The sequence below is a fragment of the Polyodon spathula genome, chromosome 17, assembly GCF_017654505.1.
Source record: "Polyodon spathula isolate WHYD16114869_AA chromosome 17, ASM1765450v1, whole genome shotgun sequence".
Taxonomy (NCBI): Eukaryota; Metazoa; Chordata; class Actinopteri; order Acipenseriformes; family Polyodontidae; genus Polyodon; species Polyodon spathula.
The window spans coordinates 2,633,170-2,659,525 of record NC_054550.1 but is presented as its reverse complement, the minus strand read 5'-3'; the positions used below and the strand labels follow the sequence as shown (position 1 = coordinate 2,659,525).

The window sequence follows — 26,356 nt, the reverse complement described above, 5'->3', positions numbered from 1 at the left end:
CTATCAAACAAATCTGTACCATTCATACTTGATAAGCAGTCCTTTCTGAAATGGCACCAAGGAAGTGCTTTCACTTGTAAGCAATCTAGCTTCTAATCACTGTATCACATTTTTCTGGAAATTAGTGAAAGGCATGCTTCAAGTATATGGCCACTGATGGCAGCACGAGGTAGGCAACCCTAATTTCAGCACAGACTTAGGGCCTGCTAAAGAGCTATGGTTAAGGCTGTATTTTTTTCACGGTAACAAATGGCTGGATTCATTGCATTTCACAGCCATAAAAAATAGGTATTTCAAGATATTTTATGATTAAACATAATATTTATTAAAAGCAGGGGGAAAAAAAAAGTTGTCACATAAAAAATGGATACAAATGTTCCTACATATTAAAATGGTTTACAGAAAAACTGTAAATATTAAATTGTAGAATTTTTATTTTTTTATGTCTACCTTAAAGACATTCTATTTTCATCATCAGTGAATGATGAAAATAAATAAATATCAAAATAACAACAGACACATGGAATGTCCCCTTCTTGTGCTGGACAGAGCGGTGTTTAGCAGAAATATGTCTGATCTTTGATGCAGCTGGTGTCTTTTTTGTTGAAGATATTTTTAAGAAATCGTGCAGCTCTGTGCCGTGTGTGTTCAATCATTTACCCGAAACAAACTAAACCGGCTGCCAAGTTCCTAAAATGCAGTGTAACAGGTAGTGTGTCAGCAAGGCAAACGTTTGCTATATTTACTTTGATAAAAATATCTATATTTACACTATTCTTTCCGAAATGGGTTTTTTCATGGGTAACTATATATCACACAGCAATGCGTAAATGTCAGGAAATCATGAAAAAGAATACAGCCTTAGCTATGGTGCAACAGATCTAAAGGGTCGCGCTCCTCCAGTTTGAGGAACAAACTAGGTTTGTGATAACAAGCTATCATGAACAAATAAATACATTAAAAAAAAAATCAACACATATTAACCCTATGTTTTACGACAAAATCAAAGCATATAAGCTTCCCCTCAGAAATCTGCTTAGACCACCAATGACAAGGTCTTCATGAGCAGCTCTGTAAAGGTGTAGTTGTGGGCTGATTGCTTGTTTCAAGTTATATCATAAGAGGTCGCCTAGTTAATCTCAGCGCCTTCAACCTAGCCTCCCCTGCATCTCTGGAGCTGTTTTTCATTGTGTTACCCTAGTGGTAATGTGCACATTCAACCCAGGTTCAAATCAAGTTTCTCCAAACTAGTGGTTGGTGCTTGCAATACCAAGTTTGAATCTGCAGTCAGCTGGGAATAGGAAGAAAGACTGCCAGTGATGACCTCTGATTGGCTGATTTCCAAATTTGTTGAGTGCAAATGCTCAGCTAGGAGAATGGCACTTTTATTTTAAACATTTTAGTGGCCAGGCAGGTGGCGGGTGGATTGGAGTGGGCATCAATTAAGCTCATGCCTGGGGCAAGAAAAACAAAATAAAAATATCATACAATAAAACTGGGCTATTCTCAAGGCTCCAAGAAAGAAAACCAGGCAACTATTACACAACCAGTGTTCTGTATTTTCTAATGCAACCCAGCACTAGCCAGCTATGCTGTAAAGTGTATTTCCATATCACTGTGGGAGCAGCAATCCTCCACTGAACAGTCACGGTGATTAACAGCACAAAGTTACTTTTAAGGAAAGTGGCTTCTTCTCTCTCGTTTGTTCTTTTACTCAAACCCTGGATCCACAACAGAGCAAGGAAGTGAAAGGAACTCTGGGAGCTGTAGTCTTTCTGAATTTCATTCCTCTGGAGCTGTACTCGGATGACTACAAATCCCATGGTTCTTTCCACAGCCTGATCCTAGAGTACAACAGGGTGAATAAAACTGCCAAGAAGCAGTCTGCTTATGAACAGTTTTTTTTTTTTCTTAATTACAAACAGATTTACATGTTATACAACTAAGCTCATGCTCAAATTAGAGCAGATTTTCACATTGGAAAACATAATTGACAGATCACAGACAGCTGATGGGCTGGCAACTTTTACATTAAATCAAAAAAAATAATGCTTTTCTCATCAAGTAGCACCGACTACTGTACACATGAAACCCTATTTAACGATCCAGGTATTTAAACAGCACCTTAGTAACCATCATACATAGACGGCACTTGCGTGTAGCAACCTTTTTCAAAACAAAGCTAGCATTCAAGTACGGGTAAGGAATGATCATAGTACTCATTTGTTATTGTTACTACATAAGAAGCTAGTGCAAATGTAAGCAAAAATATACAACAGGAACCGAGTAAATACCTAGGTGCTTAAAAAGTTGGCATGGTTGCTTAAGGGTTGGAATCCCAGTGAAAAGAAGAGTTAAAGACTGCAACACCAGATTCAAAAACAGACACATTCCTTTGTACTGTATCTCTGCTCGGGTTGTTCCATATATCTGCCAGTCAGTTAGCTGGCATCAGTCTATATCCCTGTGTTCTCACATAAAGCCCCAGCATGTTTCTGAACCCTTATCGACTGTAGGGATCCTCTGTGTAACTGCTGCTGTTGTTATTGTTTGCAGCAGAAGTAGTGTGGAGGCCTTCGTTTTCTGGATAGCTGTTCTCAAACACATCGTCTGTGTCCATGAGGACGCCGGGTTCGTTCCTGGAAGTGCTTGCTCCTTCGGATGAGAAGAGGTTAGCAAACTGTGGGGAGGGGGGCCTCTCTTCGGGAGCTGGCAGAGCGTTCCTGGAGCCGTCCGGTTCGTTAGTCAATTGCAAAGTGTGGGCAAGGATGCGGCAGCGGCTCCTGCCAGGATCTGTGACGGTGATGGTGCTGTGCGGAGAGGGGGAGGAGGTGGAGGGGCCGGATGGGGAAGGGTCTCTGGCCTCTCGGGCTCCCCTGGCCCCTGCAGAGTCGGCCCCGGTCTGGGAGCCACGATGGATCCTGTGGCTCACAATGATGTTGTTGCCAAACCCTCCCATGGACGCCATGGTTGTGCTCTGCTCTCGCTGCACAACAGCCGTCATCCCCCCCTCCGCGATGAGCCGGCGGATCCGGGAAAGGGCGTCCCCCCCGGCGCTGTACTCCGAGCCCTCACCTGCAGGACAAGGGGAGGAGATCGGGAGAGGTTACAAGCTGCTTTATCTCTTGTTAAAAAGCCACTGTAGTATAATAATGAATTGCGGTTAATACTGAATGTTAAAAAAAAGGAGAAACGGTGCATAGCTTTACTACATTGCTATCAGAGCTTTGGCAATACAACTGGATTTAGTTTTGTAATTGCAGTATTCTGGGTTTTGTTTGTAACTATGTACAATTAAACACAAATGAAAACAATAGCTTTTTGTGGTTTTGCTTATAAAAAAAAAAAAAAACAGTTACCCTGAAAAAATATTACAAGCTCTTCCAACACTGTGATATTGTAAGGATTCATGACATCAATTTAAAACAGGACACTGGTTTGTTACTTAGCATGAAGTATGTAGTTTAAATTTACTGAAGGAATTAACACATTTAAATGATTTTGTTTGTGACCATTCCTACAGGCAGTATAGTAAGAAGAGTTCACCAGTCAGGCAAAACAGATTTTCTTTTGTTTTAAATGTCTAAACTTTTGAAGCTACCCTCATTCAATCACTGATCCTTCTTCAATTCACAGACATGCTCTGCTGAGTTTAGACCCTGAAGGAATCGATTCACCTGCTTCATCAAGACCCTTCACTAGAACATGGGAGAGATCTTACACTCCAAAACAGGGAGATGTTAGGGGAAAAAAAAAAAAAATGTTATGGTTCTTTGATAACATTTTTTAAAAAGTGCTAGTGGAAAGCAGTAAATTGATGGATTCCAGCTATTCTGAAATGACACAAACTAGAAAAGAACTTTGGCATGGTGTAACCATTGAGGCAGGAGGGATGAGGTGTAGAAAGTACATCTACAACACTACTCTACACTTCAGGAAAGCAGTAGTTTCACATTGAGAGAATATTTCAGACTATCAATCCACATTCGTCCTTTACTTTTCTCCCTTGCTAGACCTTGTTAGTGGTTTTTTTTTTTTTAAATGAAAAAAAAAAGACTAAATCTGTCTTAACAATTTAAACTTTTATAACTGAGAAGAAAATAATTCTAAAATAGAACTGAAACCATATGACAATATACAGTGAGTTCCACCTAAATCCAAAATTGATTTGGGAAATAAGAAAAAGGTAACAAAAGCCCTGAAACAATACCAGCCCTTTACAGTGTAATTTATTTCTATAGTCTACATTTATATGGCTATTAGTTCTCTCAAGATTAAATATTGATATGGCTAAAACATTATACTTCAGAAAATCAATCAAACCACATTTTCTCTGTTTCAGTATTGCTATGTAACACACTTATACTGTAGAAAACTACTACCGGTACAGACAAATGATTGAAAATCCGCAACTGATGATAGAAGAGCATCATAATATAGAATACACAAATCAAGGAATGGATATTGCAGGACAATTGTGTTCCCTCCTTTTGGAGTCATTAACTGAACTAACAGTTTGCCTGTGTTGGAAAACAGTAAAATAATCTTCAACCACATACAGGAGCACCTGGACTAAGAGAGCATCAGAAAGGGTAGGACATGAGTGCTTTTTACACAAGGTGAGCAAGCACTGCAAAGAACAATCTGCTCATGTTCAACATTAACCCAACATGCCTTGGCACAATATGCAGGAAGAGCAACAAATTTCTTGAGGGAGCAACGAGTTCAGTTGTCTGACTTTTCCAAGATACTAACGCCCCCTCCCCCCGAAAAAAAAAAAAAAAAATCCTATTCTACATTGGGAAATTGCCCCATAAACAAGGCAGGAGGCACAAGAAAGCACAAAAGCGATGGCGTTCACCAATGCACTTCTGACAAAGGGTATATTTCCTTATGGTGTACACAAGTGCATCAACACACATTTTGTCTGGTTTTATTGTCTGTCTGCCTGCTTTTGATCCAGATCTGCTTTCAGGATCGGCATAGGCCTTCTCACAATATAAAGTGGCTGATGTTTATTTAACTGAGAGATGTATTGTCTGTCAAAACAGATACAAAACTGGCGCTACATCACAGAGGTCAAGTGTGGGGCACGTAGGGTTAAAAGCAATATCAAAATTAAGTAAAGGAAATCTTGCAACTGGCATATCAAAAACCACTATTGGTTAAAAAACATTTAAAGAATGGGCGCATTTCGGCTTAGCCGTTTGTGAGGGTAGTGAGGGCATATTGGGGGAATCAAAATAAAAAGGACTAAACTTCTATCCAGTTTATGGATAGACTGGTCTGCCGGACCTACAGAGAAATAGTTCACACACAACACTATTTTGCGAGTTGTTGTTTTTATAAGCTGTCTAGATAGTAAATCACAAGACATTCTTCAAGGTGGAATAAATGCACACCAGGGTTGTACACCCTCAGTTCACTCAGGGCCACAGCACACTACATGGAATTATGTTGAGCAAAATTAAGGTCTATTCCCTCTGTACTTATTCAATCCTTTTAAAAACTACCAGAGAGAAGAATTATGAAGAGTTCTTTGCCAACTCCCCCAGCAGGTCTAAATTGATAATTTTCACTCTACACAAAAGTTGATGCACTGCACACCAGTGTACTTGACAATGAATCTGTGTGCACAGTGTGTCACTTCAAATGTCACAAAGAACTCTTCAACAGTAAAGGCTGCAGTAACAATGCTGTTGTTTTCATGCAGTCCTCTCTGTTAAATATATAAAACACACACACACACTATATATATATATATATATATATATATATATATATATATATATATATATATATATATATATATATATATAGACGCATATATAATAGACACACACACACACACAGGTTAGACAATGAGAATATTGCATGTCTCCATACCTTTCAGGTAGGAAATGTCTTTAAGCAAAGAGGATGAATTGGGATCATTTTGATGTGTGCAGCAGATGGTGACAAACAGAAATTGACCCCAACCCTACTGACAAGCTATTATATATTAATGTACATTGTCATTGTCTTATCGTCATTGATTGGTACTTAATGTGCAAATTATGGGAAACACAACCCTTTAATGTTTCACATTTATGACGTCAACAGGCTTCTCTGTTTTAATTAATAGTGGACTATAAAACATGCTAAAGGGAATCATTCGAGTACCTGCCCACCATTAATATCATACAAATAAGTGAACTGATAAATAAAGTAATATAATAGATCAATTTTTAATTGATTTGAATTTGTTCTAATTTATTTTTTAAAGCATTTGTTCCTAATCCTTCTCTTGTGGTTCATACAGTAATACAAAAAATGTACAGATGTAATCCCGCAAGAGAACTACGAGGACGGAAATGAAGTAGTCAAACACTTCAAAGAAAAAGAAACCTAAAAAGTCTTAAGTCTCTGGTGTTCAGAAGACAGCTGGTGATGGTGGCAGTAGGATATGGTATATTGGTACAAAAAAGTAACACACTAGGCTGCCAGCACACACAAGTTGATTGATTCCTAATTTAGTTAGGTCTGCCATGTTGCGTTTCCCTTTGCATTCTAATGCAAAGGTTTTGGTTCGCTGGACACCTACTCATTTGGAGGAACCTGCGCAGAAAGGTCGGAGGGGTATGCTTAAACAATTAATTTTCAATAATAAACAAATAGCTAATAATTCAATAATACCTTGTCCAGTGACCAAGAGCTCTACTCACCTAGACCACGTAAGAACTGAAATCTGTTTCAATGGCTGTGAGTGCACAGATATGATCTGTTCATGGATTTAAGTAAACGCAACAGAAGCCATCAAGACTTTAACATAAGTCTCTTAGTTTGTGTTACAGCTGGATTCTGCGACTGAAATAAAAATTAACAAGACCGATTTCACAATACATGCAGATCTCCTACACAAACGTTAAAGGTTCCACTTTTATAATCCCGTTCGTTCATACAGTACACCACCAGGGGAATACCGAGTCTCATGCTTAGAGAGAGTCTTGGATGGTTTGACACATCTAAGTAATGGTCTGCGTGCATCGAACACACTTGTCATACGTGAGCAACGGGCAAACTTCTGCAGAGCAATAACAACGCAGCAGCTTTCTTTAAATGGGGCAATTTAAATCCCCACTTCTCCACTGATCACAATCCAGGCTTTAACAAAGCAGCATTTTTCTGCAATTCCTTGGCTTTACAGAACATATGCAACAAAACACGGATACACAGACATCCTTTCATTTTGCTTGATATTGACTGGCAAAGCTGAAAGAAGAGCTAGCTCCCTTATGAGGAAAGCAAATCCATCTAAAACTGTGTTAACCAAAGCAATACCCATTCAACCTTGCATGCATGACATTTATATTTAATCTCCACCCTGGGTGTTCTGATGTGTTAATCATGTGTAGACTATCCAGAACAGCACAGTATTCAAAGGGAACATAGGCCAAGGTCACCAGGTCATTAATTCATTGGACCTGTTCCTCCATGTCTTTGGCATGTAGGGGTCAAACGAAGGTTAAACAAATATCGTGAGCATACTTAAGAGAACGCTGTGCTCAGCACAGCTGCAAGGTATGCTGTTCTTAAGAGAAATAGGTTTTTCTCCTCAAGGTCAAAGAATTGATAAACTGGGGCAAAACTGACATTGTGTATGTTCTGTGTCTGGAACATTTTAAACTCGCACCAATACATTGACAGTGTTTATATACTGTTATGAAAACAGAGTGTAAGCAGAGTTTACAAAGTTCAGCTTCACACACAAACAGGTAGATAAGATATACAAGACAGGCAGATGAGAGTGTGGGCGAGAACAAGCTACACGAATCCTCTCCTGATGACACGCCATCTTCTTACCCGAGTTAATTTCAGAACATTAGATAACTGACCATGACCCGATTTCGGTTTATAACTAAGTGCCACATGTTGTTGGGTCCAACGATAAATGCTTTTGAATACTGGAATCAATAAACGGAAACTCGGAAACGCGTCTTTTTATTTGTTTATTTTTAAAAAAAGGGGGCCTTGTTTATTTCTTTCTTTTTCCGGCTGCAGTTAAAGATTCTCCAGCTGTAACAGTACAATCTCCTCAAGAGAGTTACCGGAGTTAGCAGTACTGGTGCCTGCTTCTGACGATGCTTCAGCGGTGCCACTGTCCTGATTCAAGTTCTCAGCGGTCATATCTGTACTGGTGCTGGGGGCTGAGTCCTCCTGTGGTCCGGGGACTGCTAAAGAAAATAAAATTCCATCATATCATTCTGGCTGGGAAGGGGGTTTTTTTGTTGTTTTTTTTAGGCACTGCAGTGATGAAAGCTTAGCATAACTGTACAGCTAGCAAGAGCACTCCTGCTAACACTGTATCCAAAAGTGGCCCACTTATATATATATATATACAAAGACATACAAATACATTCTGATAGACTGTCAGCAACAATGACAATTAACACTAACTGTGGTGAGGTTTGTTTGTGATGTGGATACCTGTCCACATCAACCCATTTCACACAGCACCCCCAAACCAGGCTGATGCTATGCTCTTTGACCATCCACCAACTTGAACCCCCAACTCTTCCAGGCCTCAATTCTGAGCTCAGTGAATCATGGCTTAACCCCTAAGCGGCAGTGTTTCGTAGAGGATGTATAAGGCTCTGGTACATAAAGTTCTAAGCTATGAATATTTGAACTCCCAATAAAAAACAATGTGTAATACACAGTAACACTGCTTTTGTTCCCCTGTAGTGTCTCACCGCTCATACTCCTACACTGCTCAGACAGTTCCATTGTGGCTGTCCCCCTTCACATAATGTGCCTGCGTCAGTACTAGTACAATCTACATAAGACATGTGCAGAAACTTCAATAAAAGTCATTTGAGACTATAATGGAATTATTTTATATTTAATATTATCTGCCAAGCTGGAACTGTTAAAAAGAGGTTTCCCGGCACATACAGCAATACAAGAATAATATACATAAATGCATATGTTATCTTATTTAATATTCCAAATATTCAAATCTGTAGAAGAATCTTGAGGCTTTTTAAAAACCTATTTTTTCTGACCAACTGTGCCTGTCACAATGCAAAGGCTATTTCTTTCCTTGTGGAACCAGCTTCTTACAATTCCAAATACAGTACATGCATTTTCATAACCAGCCAAACAAAGTCCCAAGCTACCCTGCATATAGGACAATTACTATTCCAGTTACAATTATGATTACAATGACACTAAAAAGTAACAAACAACAATAGCCCAGTAATAATCACAGATAGAAATTCAGAAACATACAAAAACTTCTTTTTTTTCAAACAAATGGGATCACCAATAGTGGTTGAAAATACTATATTAATGACTGAATGACAAATAAACGTGTAATTAAATTCTAATCGACCAATTACCTGGTATTATATAACAGTGTAATACAATTATAAATTATGCAGGTGTGCCGAGGTTCAACTACAATTGGTTTGCTATTGCAATTAATTAGGAATTGCACAATTACAATTGTAATTAACCCCAATGGGCTGACTGTAACCAAAACACGATTTTGTTTCTAAAAAGGCAAACACCTAAAGCAACCACCTCCAACACACACACATGTACAGTTCTAAAGGGCACTGGAAAATTGACAAATATATATCACTTAAGTCACCTATTCAGAGAAAATCAATAGGTTCTTAGAAGTTAAAAAGCCCCTTCACTTGAGAAGACAGAGCGGTGACAAAGGAATAATTGGATGGGGTGCCAGTCATGAAGTGTCGGGGGACCACAGCTCTCAAACCTGCCTGCTTTCATAGCCTATCTACTCCCCCGCAAAAAAGCTTACCGAGGACTTTTACAAGACTTTTTACTATTAGAAAGAATGTCAACATTTCCATCCAATAATTAATGGGTGCTCGAATGGCATGCCAAGCTAACTCATATTATAGTGCATTATGTATATACACACACACACACAGTGCCTTGCAAAAGTATTCAGACCCCTGACCAATTCTCTCATATTACCGAATTACAAATGGTACATTGAAATTTCGTTCGGTTTGATATTTTATTTTTAAACACTGAAACTCAGAATCAATTATTGTAAGATGACATTGGTTTTATGTTGGGAAATATTTTTAAGAAAAATAAAAAACTGAAATATCTTGCTTGCATAAGTATTCAGTCCCTGTGCTGTGGAAGCTCCCAGTTTGCACCGATGAAAGAAATTGCTCTAACGAGGACACAATTACCTTAACATTGGCCTCCACCTGTGAACCATTAAAGTTGCTGTCACGTTTTCTGGATAAAAACCCCACTGCTGAAGGATCATTGGTAAGGCTGTGAATCTGAAGGAAAATGAAGACCAAAGAGCGTTCTACAGAAGTTAGAGATAAAGTAATACAAATGCATAGATTAGGGAAAGGGTACAAAATAATATCCAAGTGTTTGGATATCCCAGTGAGCACAGTTGGATCAATAATCAGGAAGTGGGAGCTGCAACACACAACCCAGGCACTGCCAAGAAAAGGCCGTCCCTCAAAACTTAGACAAGAAGGAGACTTGTGAGAGAAGCCACAGAGAGGTCAACAATCACTTTGAAGGAGCTACAGAGTTCAGTGGCTGGGAGTGGAGTAATGGTACACCAGTCAACCATATCAAGAGCTCTGCATAACACTGGCCGTTATGGGAGGGTGGCAAGAAAGAAGCCGTTACTCAAAAAGTACCATCTGAAAGCACGTCTGGAGTTTGCCAGAAAGCATGAGAGTGACCCAGCTGCAATGTGGGAAAAGGTTTTGTGGTCAGATGAAACCAAGATAGAGCTTTTTGGCCAAAACTCAAAGCGCTATGTGTGGCGCAAACCTAACACTGCCCATGCCTCAAGACACACAATCCCTACAGGGAAGTATGGTGGTGGCAGCATCATGCTGTGGGGATGCTTCTCATCAGCAGTGACTGGGCATCATGTTATAATTGAAGGAAGAATGGATGGAGCAAAATACAGGAAAATACTGCAAGAGAATCTGCTTCAGTCCACTAAAAAACTGAAGCTTGGGAGGGAATTCACCTTTCAGCAGGACAATGATCCCAAGCACAAGGCCAAAGCAACATTGAAGTGGCTCAAGAACAAACAGGTGAATGTTCTACAGTGGCCCAGTCAAAGCCCTGACCTCAATCCCATTGAGAATCTGTGGCACTATTTGAAAATTGTGGTCCACAAGCGTCGTCCAACCAACCTGAACAACCTGGATCAAATAATTGATTTTGAGTTTAAGTGTTTTAAAATATCTTACAGAACGAAATTTCAATGTACCATTTGTAACTCAGTAATATGAGAGAATTGGTCAGGGGTCTGAATACTTTTGCAAGGAACTATATATATATATATATATATATATATATATATATATATATATATATATATATATATATATATATATATATATATATATATATATAACTTTTTTAAAAATAGTGTCTCACCTCAACAAACTGTTACTAAAGTGATTCAATTCTTGTTAAAAATGACACAATCTACCCATGTCAATCTAGATGAGAAAGAAACAAATTTGCAATAAACAGTGCTGCTATTAGACTCAGTCAATGCCAATTCACACATCAAAACCTTTCCACTAAAAGTCAAGGTAACATGCAAAGTAAAACACAGTTATACAACCCTGCATGCTGTAGTGTTTCCCCTTCAGCAGTAGGTCTGCATGTTGTGCTCCAAACAGCGTTCAGACCGACCCTTGGACATTTAAAACAGTACTGTAGTTGTAGAAAAAATATGCTAGACTTGGAAGCTTGTGCATGTTATTGGTCTACTCAGAGCAACGTTTCCTTCTTAGTTACAAACACCTTCTGTTCACTTGCTGCATATTTGTTGAATGTCTACATTTACATAGCGCTGCTAAAGCTCAAACCACCACTAGCCTAATACATAACACATACCAATCATATTTCTGTACTTGAGGGTGAATTGTTCATTCAAAACAGAATAATAGCAGTATCTTCTAGTTCAACACATGCAATTATATTACAGGAACCTGGATTGTATTACAGGCTGAAGGAAAATTAATTTGAGGTTTAGTGACTGCATCCCCATGATGACCTCACATCAGAGCAGCTTAATCACTCCAGGCTACAGTACGTCAAGGTCCAGAGAGACCAATGCAACATCTGAACTAGTGCACTGTCCCAATATTTATAGCACAGGCTATGCTAGTTCTTACTGTTAGAATATTAAACCGCTGTGGAATACCGCGAGTATCATTTGTGTGTGATGTCTATCTGGGGAGAAAGCTAAATGAGTTCTGGTTGCTCCTGCCCATGGGAGCCTTTCTGATGAAAATCACAAGCACAACTCACACTAATGAGCATTCCAGCAGGCTAACGACAGCAGAGCAGCAAGGGTAAGAAAGGCCCAGCAATGAAAGGGATGAGTATCGTTTGCATAGAGCTCAGCTGTCCCAAACTAGGACAATAAGTACAGAGCTCTAATTTCAAAGACCTACATTTATTAATTTATTTATTGTTTTAGAAGATCACACACTATATATCTATCTTCTAAAACAATGACTGCTGGATAACAAATCTATGTCTCAAACTATTTTTGCTATGTAACACTGATAATCGATTTCTGCGTCTAATAGTTTACTTTAGTGCTCCCTTGGAATTTAAGAGAGTTTAAAGCTATGAAGATTATTGTATTAACAAGACCTAAGCCTTCAGAAGCTTATGGCTCAGTATTGTAATCACACTATTGTTTTAAAAGAGGTTTTCAATACTCCTCTTGAAGGTAACCTGGCTTGTTTGTGAGCCATTAAAACATGTACATGGAACTGCACGGCAGCCACTGCGCGAGTCTGATTCCATTGCCTCTAATACTATTGGATACCGGTCAACCCCATCTAATTTACTGTTACACTTCAATGGTGGATCGAAAGATTAAGGAGTGGAGAAACCTGCCAGCTGCCTGTGGAAATCATTATTCTATCAAAGAGTGAGGTTTCCATATGAAACGTACAGAAGATTAGCTAGCATTCTAGCATTAAGAGTGCAATTCAGTCTGTAAATGGTGGAGAGAAAACACACACACACAATGTATCATTCAAAAGGAAGATAACTTGGCTTAAATATACTCCATGCACTGTAATGATGTACTTGCCATTTATGTTAACTGATTACCTCAAGTTCTGATTTATACATTTTGTATCCAAGTTCTCATTATATTGAGGAATGAATTTTTGCAGAACTGAATATTTAATAGCCCCCCCATTTATCCAGGACAATCCAATTAAGCAGCAACATCTTTCTCGCATTAAACAAAACATAGGCAAGCCTCATCTGCAGTGGAGCTGTGGTGGTACAGTAGGTGAAATACTTTCCTCTTTGGTCCCTCCTTCCAGCAAGGCTGACCAATATACCTTTCCAATGGGGCGTCCAGATTCTGTGCAGCCCCAGCATAAACCAAACCACATTGCTTGTGTTCAGTCCTGAATTATTTTGGTCAAAATTAAGTTATATAATTAAAAAAAGGAACTCCTTTATTGCATATACATTTTTTACATATATTTATATACTACCACAGACTGGGACTGAAGAGTCCTGTGAGGTTGCAACGTGATTTCCGACAGCATGTGTTAACATACTGTACCACGCTAAGGACTGAAAGGGTTAATGGAGTTCAGCAGACTGGGAGGAACCAAGACGGACTTTCCAAACTAAACTGTAGAGCCAATACCTGAACAAGGATTTAACAAAGAAAACTGAACCGGTCTCCTAAGGAGAAACTGTTTCCTAGATACAAACCACAACATGCCGATCCCAGTTCATGTTCAATTGATCATAAGCAAAATCCTAATTGCCTATGTCCAAGCTGATTGTTTAGCAAATATATTGTTGCTGGCTTGTCTGCAATAACCCAAGTTGATTAGAAAATGACTACGCAGAAACACTGTCCCTACAAAAGACTAGTGTATCAAGGAAGAGCCTAGCAGGTATTTTAATGCAACTGTCAGTCTAGACAACACTGCCATCAGATAAGGGGGAAGCTTTTTTGTTTTTGTTTTTCCTGACTGTTTGCTTCACACACAGATCCTGGTGGGTATTTGACTTCACATTTTCAGTACAAAACTGGGACAGGGTGCATTGAAGTAAATGTCACTGGTTTAGTCGATCTGCTAAAAAGGTCACAATGCTTCCCATGTTTAAAATAGGACTACTGAAACTGCTGCTGCTTTGAACAGAGAGTCAGTAATAAACAGGCAGGTAAAAGCTACTTGTAAAGCAAATCTTTAGGATTATACAAATGATGTCATGGTTTATCAGGTCAATTTGAGTAACTGCAACATTAGGTGATGAATCGATGGTTTATTAGAAGAAGATGCAATCTGCAGCAGTGATACTGGTTAACAATGTTTTTACAATCCAGTACAATTTAAAAATTGTTAGATTATTTACAAAGACAGGGAAGTCACTGTAATTGGGCAATCTTGTTTTTATCTTTTTACAAATGCAAGGATTTACGTGGTTCTTTGTTTTAATGAAACACACAAACACTTTGAAACATACCTTTATTGGCTCATTAAATTAAAAGAATGATTGCAACAATGTGCACTTGACGAAAAGCAAATCAATACAGACCTGCTATTTAGCTCCTGCAGAAAGAATCGCATGTTTGGCAATATAACAAAACCGCCTTGAAATGCCACCTACAGGAATGAGAGAGCTAGGGTTGCGGTAACCAGTGCGAATCGTACCGTCTTCACAGTGCACTGGGGTGCTTAATGACACATTTCTCAGCAATGTCATGTTCCAGATTTACCCCCTGAGTCACTTGTATTAAATATCACTCTCCCAGCAAGAACACTGGGTTAAGAAGTACATAAAGCAGACTCTATTACAGTGCTACAGTTGTTGTGAATTGAGCACGGATTTATATTGGCTGTTTCAGAGAATACTGGAAACCTGCAGTGGGCTGTAAAGCAATTGCAAATTCTTTCTTTCTTTGTTTAGTCACATTTATCAACCTTGCAGACTGAAAACTTATTACCAGTTCAAACCGGCTATACAACATCTTTTTACATATTACAGAATACTGTTTTCCATTTCTGTAAAACCAAAAGAAAAAGCATGCACTGGAAAAGCAATGATTCTGACTAGATTCTAAACTGTGCTGGCGGGCTAATTCATTCATCTCCTGGTTAGAATGTTGCATGGGATCTAAAGCTCTTTGGAACATGGTATATTTTTATTCACGTGCAAGGCAACAGCATAGTGCTGAAGCATTTACTAGAATGAGCTATACAAAATGTAATTTTCAAAGCATCATCGTAAAACTGCATTACCATACATCTTAGGGCTTGTCCTCTCTCTCTCGGTCTCCCTCTCTTTTTTTTAAGCTGGTGCAAATTGACAGAAATAAGGAGATGCTATAAATGCTTCATCCGTATCACAGTTACATCTGAAAAGAGTGGAACATTACCTCTACAGTGCACATGGCCAGCCAGTATCATATTCCTAGGCTAGTTCCGAATTATGAGAAGATAAGAAAATATAATTTAATGTTTGTTGAATTGCCCCAAGGAGGATTTCCATTTTGAACAGTGGCATCACTGTATTTCCACGCATCTTCAAAGTACATTGCAAAACATATTACATTCACAATGGGGGTACTGAACAGTATGTGAGGCTTTTAAATGGACCCCTTCCTTTCAGCATTGTGCCAAACATACACCACAATACACGCATTCTCTCCCTGATTCCTCTACTGTACAAGAAAGCAAATAACCTAACCGTCAGGTTTACGAGGAGGCTGTGTGGCCTGGTAGTTAAAGAAAAGGGCTTGTAACCTGGAGGTCCCCGGTTCAAATCCCGGTTCAAACCACTGACTCACTGTGTGACCTTGAGCAAGTCACTTAGCCTCCTTGTGCGCTGTCTTAAAGATGAAACGTTGTTGTAAGTGACTCTGCAGCTGAAGCATAGTTTACACATCCTGGACTCTGAAAGTTACCTTGGATAAAGGCGTTTGCTAAATAAACAAATAACATAATAATAATGGCTTACGGAGGTCATATTCTTTGTCTTCATAGACCAATGTAGACGACAGAAGAAAAAAAAGCAACTAAAATAAACACACAATCACTTAATTTAATTGTGCCGTACAGGATTAAAAAATGTATTTTATGGTATCACATTCTGTTCAGGTAACATATGAGGAAGAGCACTACAAGTAATATACACTTTACAATGGCCGGTACACATTGTACTGTACATTACTTCTACATATTGGGTTAAGACTTGTTTTATTCTGTATCTTTGTATTAAACAGAAATACACTGGAAGGGAAAGGAGAGTAACTAACATTAAAAAGTCCTGCAATACAAACCCTCATAGCACCAATAAAGCCAATGCAATAAAAGCCATTTGTACACAATTGGCAGCTAGGTGTTACAAGGGAAGCTGGTGTTTAAAATTACAACCTGGGATTCCTACCATTGGCAGTTGTAGAGGTGCTTGGTTCCTGCAGGTCTCTGTCGGTCTGGGTCTCAGCATTCTGTAACTGCAGGATGGGGGTTTGCGTGCCTTGTGATGTCACCGAGGGGGTGGGATGCCGAGGCTGTAGACCAATTGCATTCATCAAACCCATATCCCTATCTGATCTCCAGTTAGCCCTACTGGTCCTGTATTGAAAGAACACACAGACATGTCAGTATAGCACTACAAGTGTGTGATACATATAGTAATCTAGAAGCACCAGTCATGTCTGTCATTTTGACCAGCAGAAGTTTCTATATATTGTAAGGCAGTAAGTGTTTCTTTCTTACTGCGACTTGGCATGCAAAAAGCTGTCAATAAGGCAAAAGTTTGTGTGTGTGTGTGTGTGTGTGTGTTGACTCAGGGGTGAATTTATAAGCATTATTGCAGAGGGAGCATTTTTAACATTAGGAAGAAAGATTATGTTTAGAGTTAGGCATGCTTAAAATTCAAAAGGTAGAGCACAGCACAAACCCACATCATGAAAAACATATTTGTGGGTGAGAAACGCTAAAATAAAAGTTGCTACATTTAAAATATATACAAACATGTGACATTTTCAGTCCACTAAAATAAAGGGCTTCACATAACCTCTGCAAGTAAGAAACTGTAGCGTCAAGTGTGAAAACACAACACAAAATAAAATTAACATCCAAAGTAGCACTATAGTAATGCTCAATACAAAACAATGGCACCAGAGATGCAAGCTCTTGCAGTGTCTACATAATAAAATAAAAAAATTACACACATTGTATATAAATTCAAAAATATGGATTGTAGCGTAACAGAAAGCCTAATCAATCAGACTGCAGAGTCTGTGTCATCTGATCCGAAAGCGGCGACCTCCACGTCTTCGTCATCTCAACCCAAGATAACCCGAATCATTCAATGTACAGAGCAACTACTTCAACGCAGTTTTTTCTATTCATGTGAGCGGCGATATTTCCCCTCAGGCATTATTTGCTCATGGGTATTAAAAAACAGGAATTAAATGATGAAAATTGGACTTGCAGCTAAAAGCTGGAGTGGGGCTAAAAACCGGCAGAATCTAGCAATTAAAAATATGATACATATCGAAATTTCGATAATGTGAGAATTAAAATGGGTCAGTAATGTAACCCTGTGATTGTGACACTAGAGTGTCTGCAGGCATGCGATGCTACAGTAGCAATGTCTGGCGTTCTTACCCTGGCCTCTCTATGCTGCGGTTGCTGCTGCTGCCACCACTGCTGCTGCTGTTCACAGTGAAGTTTGCCTCGTTCAGCTGGTCCCAGAAATACTCTGCACCAGAGTTAGATGCCCTGAAGTTAGAGGGAGAGGAAATAATTAATCTTTAAAACCATGACGTTTAAGAGGGCATCCACTGTACAAAAACAACCCCATCAAAATGAATGTGTAAACAAACCAGAAGTTGTGTTCTCATCCTCTCCAGGTTGCACGGATTATGTTCCTCAGAACAGTATTTGACCCCTGAAGGTACACAAGGAACTGAGTGGTCGTTCAAATGATTTCTTCTTAAAAGGGTGACAAGCATTGCAATGAGGAAATTTACAAGTTGGATGACCAGATCCAACCTGTCAGTAAATGTTAAACCCTGTTTCGTGCACCATATTGTAAAAATAAGAAAGTTTGGATTTTTTTTTGGTGGGGGGTGGGAGAGAACACATGTCTCTTCTACTGTACCTTAAAGAGTTAAGAAATCAAAAACCTTAGAATCAATGCAGTTCAATTCATTTTTGGCTTGATGCAAAAGATTTTTCATTTCTTTTTTATTTTTTAATTAGTGGATTAATTGAATTCACAGTATACATGAGCTTAAAAGGTCCCTTTATTTAATTCCAAACCTGTTGCATGTAGAAATTAGATAGGGAGTACTTGAAAGGATGGAGATGCATTCTGACTGCTGTCCTGGGACGCTACTGCTATACTCTCGGCTTTATCAGTCTCCAGTGAGATGAAAAGTAAAGCTCAAAAAGGAGTTTTTCATTAAATTAAATTTAATTGGACTGAGGAAGAAGTGATTTAAATGCATATTATGAGGAGTTAAGATTTAATATTTCCTTTTGGATAAAAAAATAATAGTTTTCAAACCCCCCTTTTGAGGTAAAGCCAGTTTATCTAAAAAACTAGATTTGCAGATAATTTTCATAATTTTTGTGGCAAAACTGCAGTTTTTACAGTACTTACTCAAACTCTTATGTACACGTCACTTAAAATCATCATAGGACCGCAACCCTTAAAACCGTGACATATGATATGATGACCATAAACCTACAACAAGTACATGGATTTCTCTCTTTCCTGGAGGTTTGCAGTGTTTTTAAAGTTAAAACTGTACTCATAGAAAATGTTCAGCTTTGAAGAGGAATCTATTTTTTTTACTTTTTTTTTTTTTTTTTTTTTTTAGCTGCGGGGCTGTCCTCAGGGCGCCACTCAAATGACAAACCCTGTGGGGTTGTCATCAGGAAATTATCTTTCAAAAAGAAAAGAAAAAAAACAAACCATGAATAAACAATGCGACTGATTGCCTACTTGTGAGCTGCAGTCAGCGGGATCAAATAAATAAAAGAAAAATCACTACATGGTGACTATAGGAGAAAAAAAAAATATACAAAGCCACCCTCTTTATAAAAGTTACCATTCCTTTCAAGTCCTTGATTTATTTGACTTTGTTAAAAGGCAAGCAACTCTGAATTCTAAAGTTTAGTCTACTTGGACTGGAAATGTGCTGCAAATCAGCAGGACCAAATAACACTGTGAAACAAACACACAGAGCTGAGAAAAGGTAAGTAATCACTGTGGATGGTGAAGGGCCTCAGTGGTTGCTCTTTGCCATGTTAGTGATTAGGCAAACCAGTGGACTGGATAGTGCGCAGGTAAGAGATAGAGAGGTGAAAAGACGGCAGGGGTTCCAAAAGCCAGCAATGTTTACAAAAAAAAAAAAAGAAAAAAAAAAGTACAATTGTAAAAAGTACGGAAACATTTCATTAGCCATACTTAATTCAATGCCATCCCCAAACACAAGAGCTCAGCAGATAAGACAACAATGGTATGGTTCCAAATAGCATCCTTATCTATTCGTGCCACATTGTGCTAAATCATGCATATTAGCATTGCATGCTTGTATTTTTATCAAGGTTTTAGAAACAGTCATAATGCAGACCCGTTAGCTTTATTTTAAGGCATAACTAATTTAGCAAGGTCAAAATACATTGCAAACCGGTTTCATAAAAACATTTTACTCTTCAGTGGCATTTAACTTCAAAATGCAAGTTATAAATGAATGGGCATTTAACACGGAATAATAAGGACAAGAAGGAAGCCAATTTCTATGTACACTAACTACAAACAATAGCAACGATGTTATAAGGATAGTGTTCTACTGACTTGCATTTACAAAATATAAACAACAGTTGCAACAATCAACATATTAATTCTCAACATGACTCATTTACTTTAATTTGACCAAAGAGCTTTCTTGTGAATCTGATACTGGTTTTCAAAAATAACCCCCCTACTTAAATAGCAGCAATGATGAAAGGTTTGGCTTTTAAGAAAATGGAAAGTACATTATTTTCACAATGGTCATGCGTTTCACCCATCAGAAGATTATACCTCTTAATACTGCCACATGATTCTGGGCACCAACATATGGTTAATTTATTTGCAATTCAGTTTATCCCAAGTACAGCTTTCTAAATTCCCAGGATTATAGATAAAAGATTAACAGCAGCTGTGAAATGACAGACCTACGTGCAACCTGATTATCACAAAAGAACATACTGTATTCTTGCACCTTCAACTTTATTCAGCTTGCCGAAGCAGTCTTCCAGGACAGCTACGGGTTCAAATGTTATTTTTCCACCACATTAAAGCAAGGGCAGCAACACAGGTAGTTTCCAGCTTTGAGTTTGAAATTCAACACTATTGAAGCCAGACAAATCTGCATATGTTTCAGTTCCTACAGATGCTCCACAGATTAGGTGCAAAAGAATGATCTGGTCAATTCGAGGAAAAAAATAAATCATCAAATAAATCACCCTCAATTACACATATGGAGGCAGTTTGCAGCCGTCTGCTATCTCGGAGCATTACAGTTATGTGCTGCTTCTCATTTCCAGTCGTGATTACACACCTGTTTTTCTCCCAATTTGTGAACTGTGGTATTGCTTGGCATGTCAAAAAATACGGGGGTCTGATCAGCATTTCCGTCCAAGCCGTTACTATTTGTTAGAAACGCTGAAATTGTAAAAGTTTCTCTTCAAATTCCTGAGGAAGCTAACGACGCTTCTTTGAAAATGGCTGCCTGTCATGGATGATTCCAGATCGGGCAGTAACATTTTGGTTCATCTGTCACGTCTTTTGTTGGCGATTTTAATATACACATCATTATCCTGTACTCAAGTTTAAGACGCAGGCTATTTTTGAGAAGCAAAAAATGGATTAAAAAGTGTGTCTTAAATTCAAAGGAACGCGGTAGCTTCCGGGCATTTACATTTTATATTGCTAGCCTTTCCATAATCTGGAAAAGCCCTGGCTGAACTGATCAGTAATGGACAGTACATGTTTGACAGTTCCTTCTAGTGATGCTTTAACATGAAGTTTGCAATGCTGCCGAAATGGTACACTGTGGACAACTGTGGCTTGTTTTGGCCAATAAGTACCTCATGGCTTGACTATACCCTAGCAGGACAGGATAGAAAACAGTGCATAGATGTGTGAAGTGATTTTAAGTAATTATTTAAGCCACTGTGAGAAGCTCATTAACAGAATATTGCTAATTTTGAAATTGGTTTTAAAAAGAAATTGAAAAACAGGAATTGACCCCAACCCTGATCAGAGTTGGTTATGAATATGGAACACATTTTAAAATCAGCTTAAACACCATCAGCTAAAAGCAGAGTGACTTCTTCTTCTTCTTCTTCATAATAATAATAATAATAAATAATAAATAATATAATAATAATAATAATAATAATAATAATTACATGAAAATCCCTCTAGACTCTGCTGGTATATTCAAGTTATGCATCATCAATATCTAGTGTTTCCATCTCAGAATAAGATGCCTGGAGATAATTTAGCATTTGACTGGCAGATAAAGTGAATTCACTGTTGAATTCAAGATAAGTTATGCACAGGTGTCCTTTACTACCCAGCACGACAACTTCTCAGATTCCTACTTTGAGGGCTCAGCAAAAACAAAAAAAAAAAAAACAGTCATTGAAATCCTGTATTCTATTAAAACAAACTCAACGCAAATGTGCTGAGGAAATCTTACACGTTTGTCAGGACTCCTGACTTCGTTTTTGTCTGCAAAATGCAGGTTTTCTTTGGCACATAATCATAGCAGCAAGCAGTTGTTTAGTAATCGTATCGTCAATAAATATTATATATAGATATATATATTATATATATATAATATATATATCAATAAAAGTAATTTTTCAAAAAAAAAAAAAGTTTTTTAGTTTTTTTTTTTTTTTTGGCGGTGCGCAAAATATTCATACACTGTCCTCCTCTTTCTTGGCACACATTTTGTTGCGCTACCCTGCTCAGATTCAGATATTCTGTGAACTTTTGGATTTTCAACACAATGAATAGAAATTATAAAAAATATTCATGATTAAAACATAGAAAAGTGTAAGCAAAAAGGAAACAAAACAAAGCATATCAGTTTCACCCATTCCAGGTTTTATAATGAGCTTGATTCGCCATAGTGTACAGGTAACAAACTCAGGTGTCTTATTTAACCAAGAGTAAAACCAGGAATGTGTCAAACTGCTATACAAAGGGAGTCTTATTTCCACCCCTGCTTCAAGCCTTCTCAAACATGCTGATCATCATTAATAAAATAAGACAGTACAAAAATAAAGACAGGAAGAGTAAAAAAGGTTAAAATGATCAATCTAAGGTAAACGCTCTCCCCTGGCTTTGCTGATTCAGTTTTGTATTTTAGGTTCATCATTTGCAAATCAGATTAATTTTTCACTTGTCAGTTTAAGGAGAGCTAAAAGATTAGATCTGTACATACTTCATGTGCATGTTTATATTATCTTAGCTTTGGTGCCCACATTTATTATAATAAAGTACAAATCCTGTCCCTTTTTATTGCAAATGTTTTGGTGGAGAGGTTCTTTACAACACATCTAGTTTATATATTTACTGAGACGCAGAAATGAACAGCATCTAAACAGTTTCAAACCAAAAACACGTTTGTGTAAAAATGAATTATTGTGGGCTCACTCGGATTCCCTGAGCAATAAGGAATTGCATACTGAAGACGCAGATGAACAAGCAACAATAACCACAGGAAAGTTTCCACGGAATCAGAATGGGCAGCTATTTCCAGTCTGGAGGATAATTAAATTCACCTAGCAGCTCGGAGCGAAGACAGAAGGGTGGGTGTGAGCACAGAGGGGTCAGGGGTGGCAGGGAAGAGAAGACTCAATAACGAATCACATTGTGACTGATGGAAAATGTTTGCTAACGACGCCACAACAACAGGGGTTGGGAAGATTACATCCAGTAGATATATTAAAAGCTGAAAACAAATCCTATTGATTCTTGCTAAACTTTGTTCTCTCATTAGCAAAGACAAACAGCTGAATCAATCCATATCTCTTCTGGTCTCAGGATAGAATAAATATAACAAAGCATAAAAACATATAAATATAAAATGTAATACAATACTTTGGTTCCAATTAGTTTAAATTTGTGTTTACAAATTAAACTAAATGTTTTGCATTCACAGCATTTTTATATTTCTTTTTAGAACGATATGATCCCAAAGATGTCTTTTTTGGAAATGCTGATCACCCCTTCAGGTGAGCTACATTTATATTATCTGAAATAAATTATTTGAACAAATGACCATGGAAATATTTCTTATTAATTATAATTTATAAATTAAAAACTTGTTTTCAATAAAACCAAACAGTTAGTTGGTTGGCAATCAATCATTCACTTCAAGGTAAAAAAAAAAAAAAAACACATTCTATCCAAAAGTAACCAAATCATATTTTAATGCCTGTCCCCAAGCTAAAAAAACATCCAGCAGTTACTTGTATTTAAACAACGTCTGTCAGCTGAACACAACTGCAAAGTTGTGTTCCAATGATTGACTATTCTTCATGCAGCTTAAAGACACCATTTGTTTTTACACAACGCTTTTGGTTAGAAATGCTCCTGGTGTTTTTCCTGCATTAATGCATCTTATTTAACAAAAACTGAAGCATGTAAGCCTTGGTGGCTGCAGAACATTTTTTGCTATGCGACACTGTTTTTCAAGAACGGAATTTAAGATGAGTAAAAACGTGTTTATTAATTTTTTTTTTTTTTTAACAATAGTTATGCCGTTAATGCAATTCTGATAAATGTTTCTAGTTATCCTGTCTTTGTTTCGAAGAGTTTTCTGGAACTGTCAGAGTCAGGTCACGAGAACAAAGTAAACAAATCATTTTTTTTTTTTTTTTATATATTACAAAACAAATGTAAGATTTAGATAAGACTGAGTGAAGGCACCAGGTAATGAGCAGGTAGATTTCTAGATTGAGGTGAATGGTAGATGTACAGTGTTGAGGCATTACTGCAGTAACACTCAACGTTACTAGGACAGCACACCCTGTGTCTCACTGTTTTAGTTCAAAGATCCCATTTCTTAGAAGCATTCTTTGTAATGCCAATATTTCGTTTGAAGCAATGGCTTTAAAAGGCAACTGGGAGTTAAGGCAATCCCAATAAAAGAAACCTCAAAAGAATATGGAAACAGTTGTTCTGGTTAATGCAGGAGCTACTAATACATCTTCTGCATACTGATCTGGCTTCTTACTGGTGTTGTGCCTTGAGGCTGCAAAAAACAAAACCAAACAAAAGAAAAACCCCAAAAATCCAACAAACCAAACAACTCTTCCACAGAGACAAGTTCCTAAATTTGAAGAACTTTCATTTCACAGTGTATGCATGTGATGTGCAAAGAAATGCAGACACAAAATAGGTACAAGTGTGCAAACAGGCCGCCTTGAGTAAATAATACATATTTATTTAGTGTAGGTCTAGGTCACTTGATTCTAGTTTTGATTGCTAGTTTAATGGTCATTTTGCTATTTACAATTAAATTCCTGCAGTGCAAACCAAGCATACATGACACAATGACAGGTTAACAACAGATTCAGCAATCAGAATTAGAATGATAGCACACAATTCATTGTTCAATGAAATTGGCTCACAAACTCTGGTTATTTTTGTTATGTTGCAGTCGTGCTCTGCAGAAGCCTTCTTCGACTGATTCAACTTTATACTGCATGACAACATGCAGTCCAACCCAACACTTAACAGGCAAAATCAACAGCCTTTGAGATGTTCTGGCACTGTCCCTGTCCTCTACTACATAAATCATGGATCCTTCCTGGCTCTTCCTTCACGTTCTGGTAGTGACCGATAGATTAAAGAACTTACACTGGCCTGCAGAGCACCAGGTCCCCTTTGTTCGTCCCATAGGCAAGGCCCAAACCTGGTTCTGGCAACCAACGAGCAGAGTTTATACTGACGTGTCTTCTCTGGTCCGCTGGCATCGGATAAAGGACGTTAAATACTCTCTGTTGGTAAAACACAAGGAAACATTTTTTTTTTTTTTTTTTTTAACAAGAGCACAACTATATACATTTCCATCTAATTGTCTAGTGAGCCAAGTGCAAAAGTGTATGCTTCATATCTTTGATGTTCTACAGTACAAATTGTCAGTCCCTGGCGGGGGTCACAAAGTCAAATTAGAAAAGGGCTGCAGTACATTTGTAAATCTCTACTCAATAAAACACACACACACACACACACAAAACAGAAGGACAACCTCTCTCCCTGCAGCTCACTGCTAACTTAAATGAATGTGGTTAAGAACTCTGTTCATCAAAGTTCATTTCCCAGTTAAGTGCCAAGAAAAAGAGATAAATGAAAAATGAAATGCTGCGACAGCCTAGAAAATTATCTGGCAATGGCAAGAGAGAAATAAAATCTATAAATCAGAAGAAAATAGGCACCTGAACGTAGATTCACTTGGGGAGGAATCTTGAAGAGATCAATGCTTTCGCGAGTATTAAAGCTTCAGCTGATTGGCAATTTCTAACATCAGTGTTTGCAACGAAGTCCACCATCCCAATTGCTCAGTGTTTTGCATACGAGTAATTGTCTGCCTTTAAAAGGGAATTCTGACTTATGGCTTCTGTCCATCTGAAGAAGTTTAGTTTAAATATGTTAAAGATCACTTTTCTTTTAAACCCAACATTTGCTAATCTACTTACCCACAAGAGTCTGTAATTCAGAGTGGTTTTTATTACATTAAATAATATTATATTAAATAATAAAATAGTACAAAAAGCTTTGCCGTTGTTATGGTCCAACTTCGTGATATGACAACTCTAATACAACAGGCAACACCCTGCACAAGGTGTATTTACTTATACGAAGGATTTATAGCAATTATGCTATTGCCTTGTCTGTAGTTTTAAGAACTGAAATTAGTTACGTTTTAAAAATTGCAGACAAGGGAATGAATTGAAATAAAATGACTGCTCACATACAATAGACTAATTGCTATAAACTGACTGTTGTCCGTTTTATTTTTGTATGTCTATCTTTGGAGAAAGCCTGGGTCGCAGTAGCCAAAAACAATCCTCTGATCTTCAGAATATATTCTATTCCATTTATAACAAGATCAAGATTTGTTTATATTTGCTGAATTGAAAATATGACATGACAGTGGAAAAAATGAAACAATTCTGACAAAGAAATGCCTGTTACACATCAGCTTTTACAACAAGAGACACCTTACTGCCTGCCTGTGCAGAAATGCTGCAGTGTT

General features: G+C 37.9%; 1 protein-coding gene across 6 annotated transcripts in view; it reads right to left on the bottom strand.

Moving 5' to 3' along the window:
• Positions 1-1,448: 1,448 nt before the first annotated feature.
• LOC121330411 (activating molecule in BECN1-regulated autophagy protein 1-like) overlaps positions 1,449-26,356 on the bottom strand; it is a 76,267-nt gene continuing 51,359 nt past the window's right edge. For 4 of the 6 annotated variants that reach the window (XM_041276912.1, XM_041276914.1, XM_041276915.1 and 1 more), the window contains 5 exons: positions 24,958-25,097; positions 17,688-17,801; positions 16,459-16,646; positions 8,088-8,213; positions 1,449-3,075 (listed from right to left, as the gene is read on the bottom strand). In XM_041276912.1, coding sequence (XP_041132846.1) covers positions 2,504-3,075; positions 8,088-8,213; positions 16,459-16,646; positions 17,688-17,801; positions 24,958-25,097 — 1,140 coding nt within the window. In that variant the 3' untranslated portion in view covers positions 1,449-2,503. The remainder of the gene's footprint in view (positions 3,076-8,087; positions 8,214-16,458; positions 16,647-17,687; positions 17,802-24,957; positions 25,098-26,356) is intronic. The other 2 variants (XM_041276913.1, XM_041276917.1) reach the window with 2 other exon arrangements.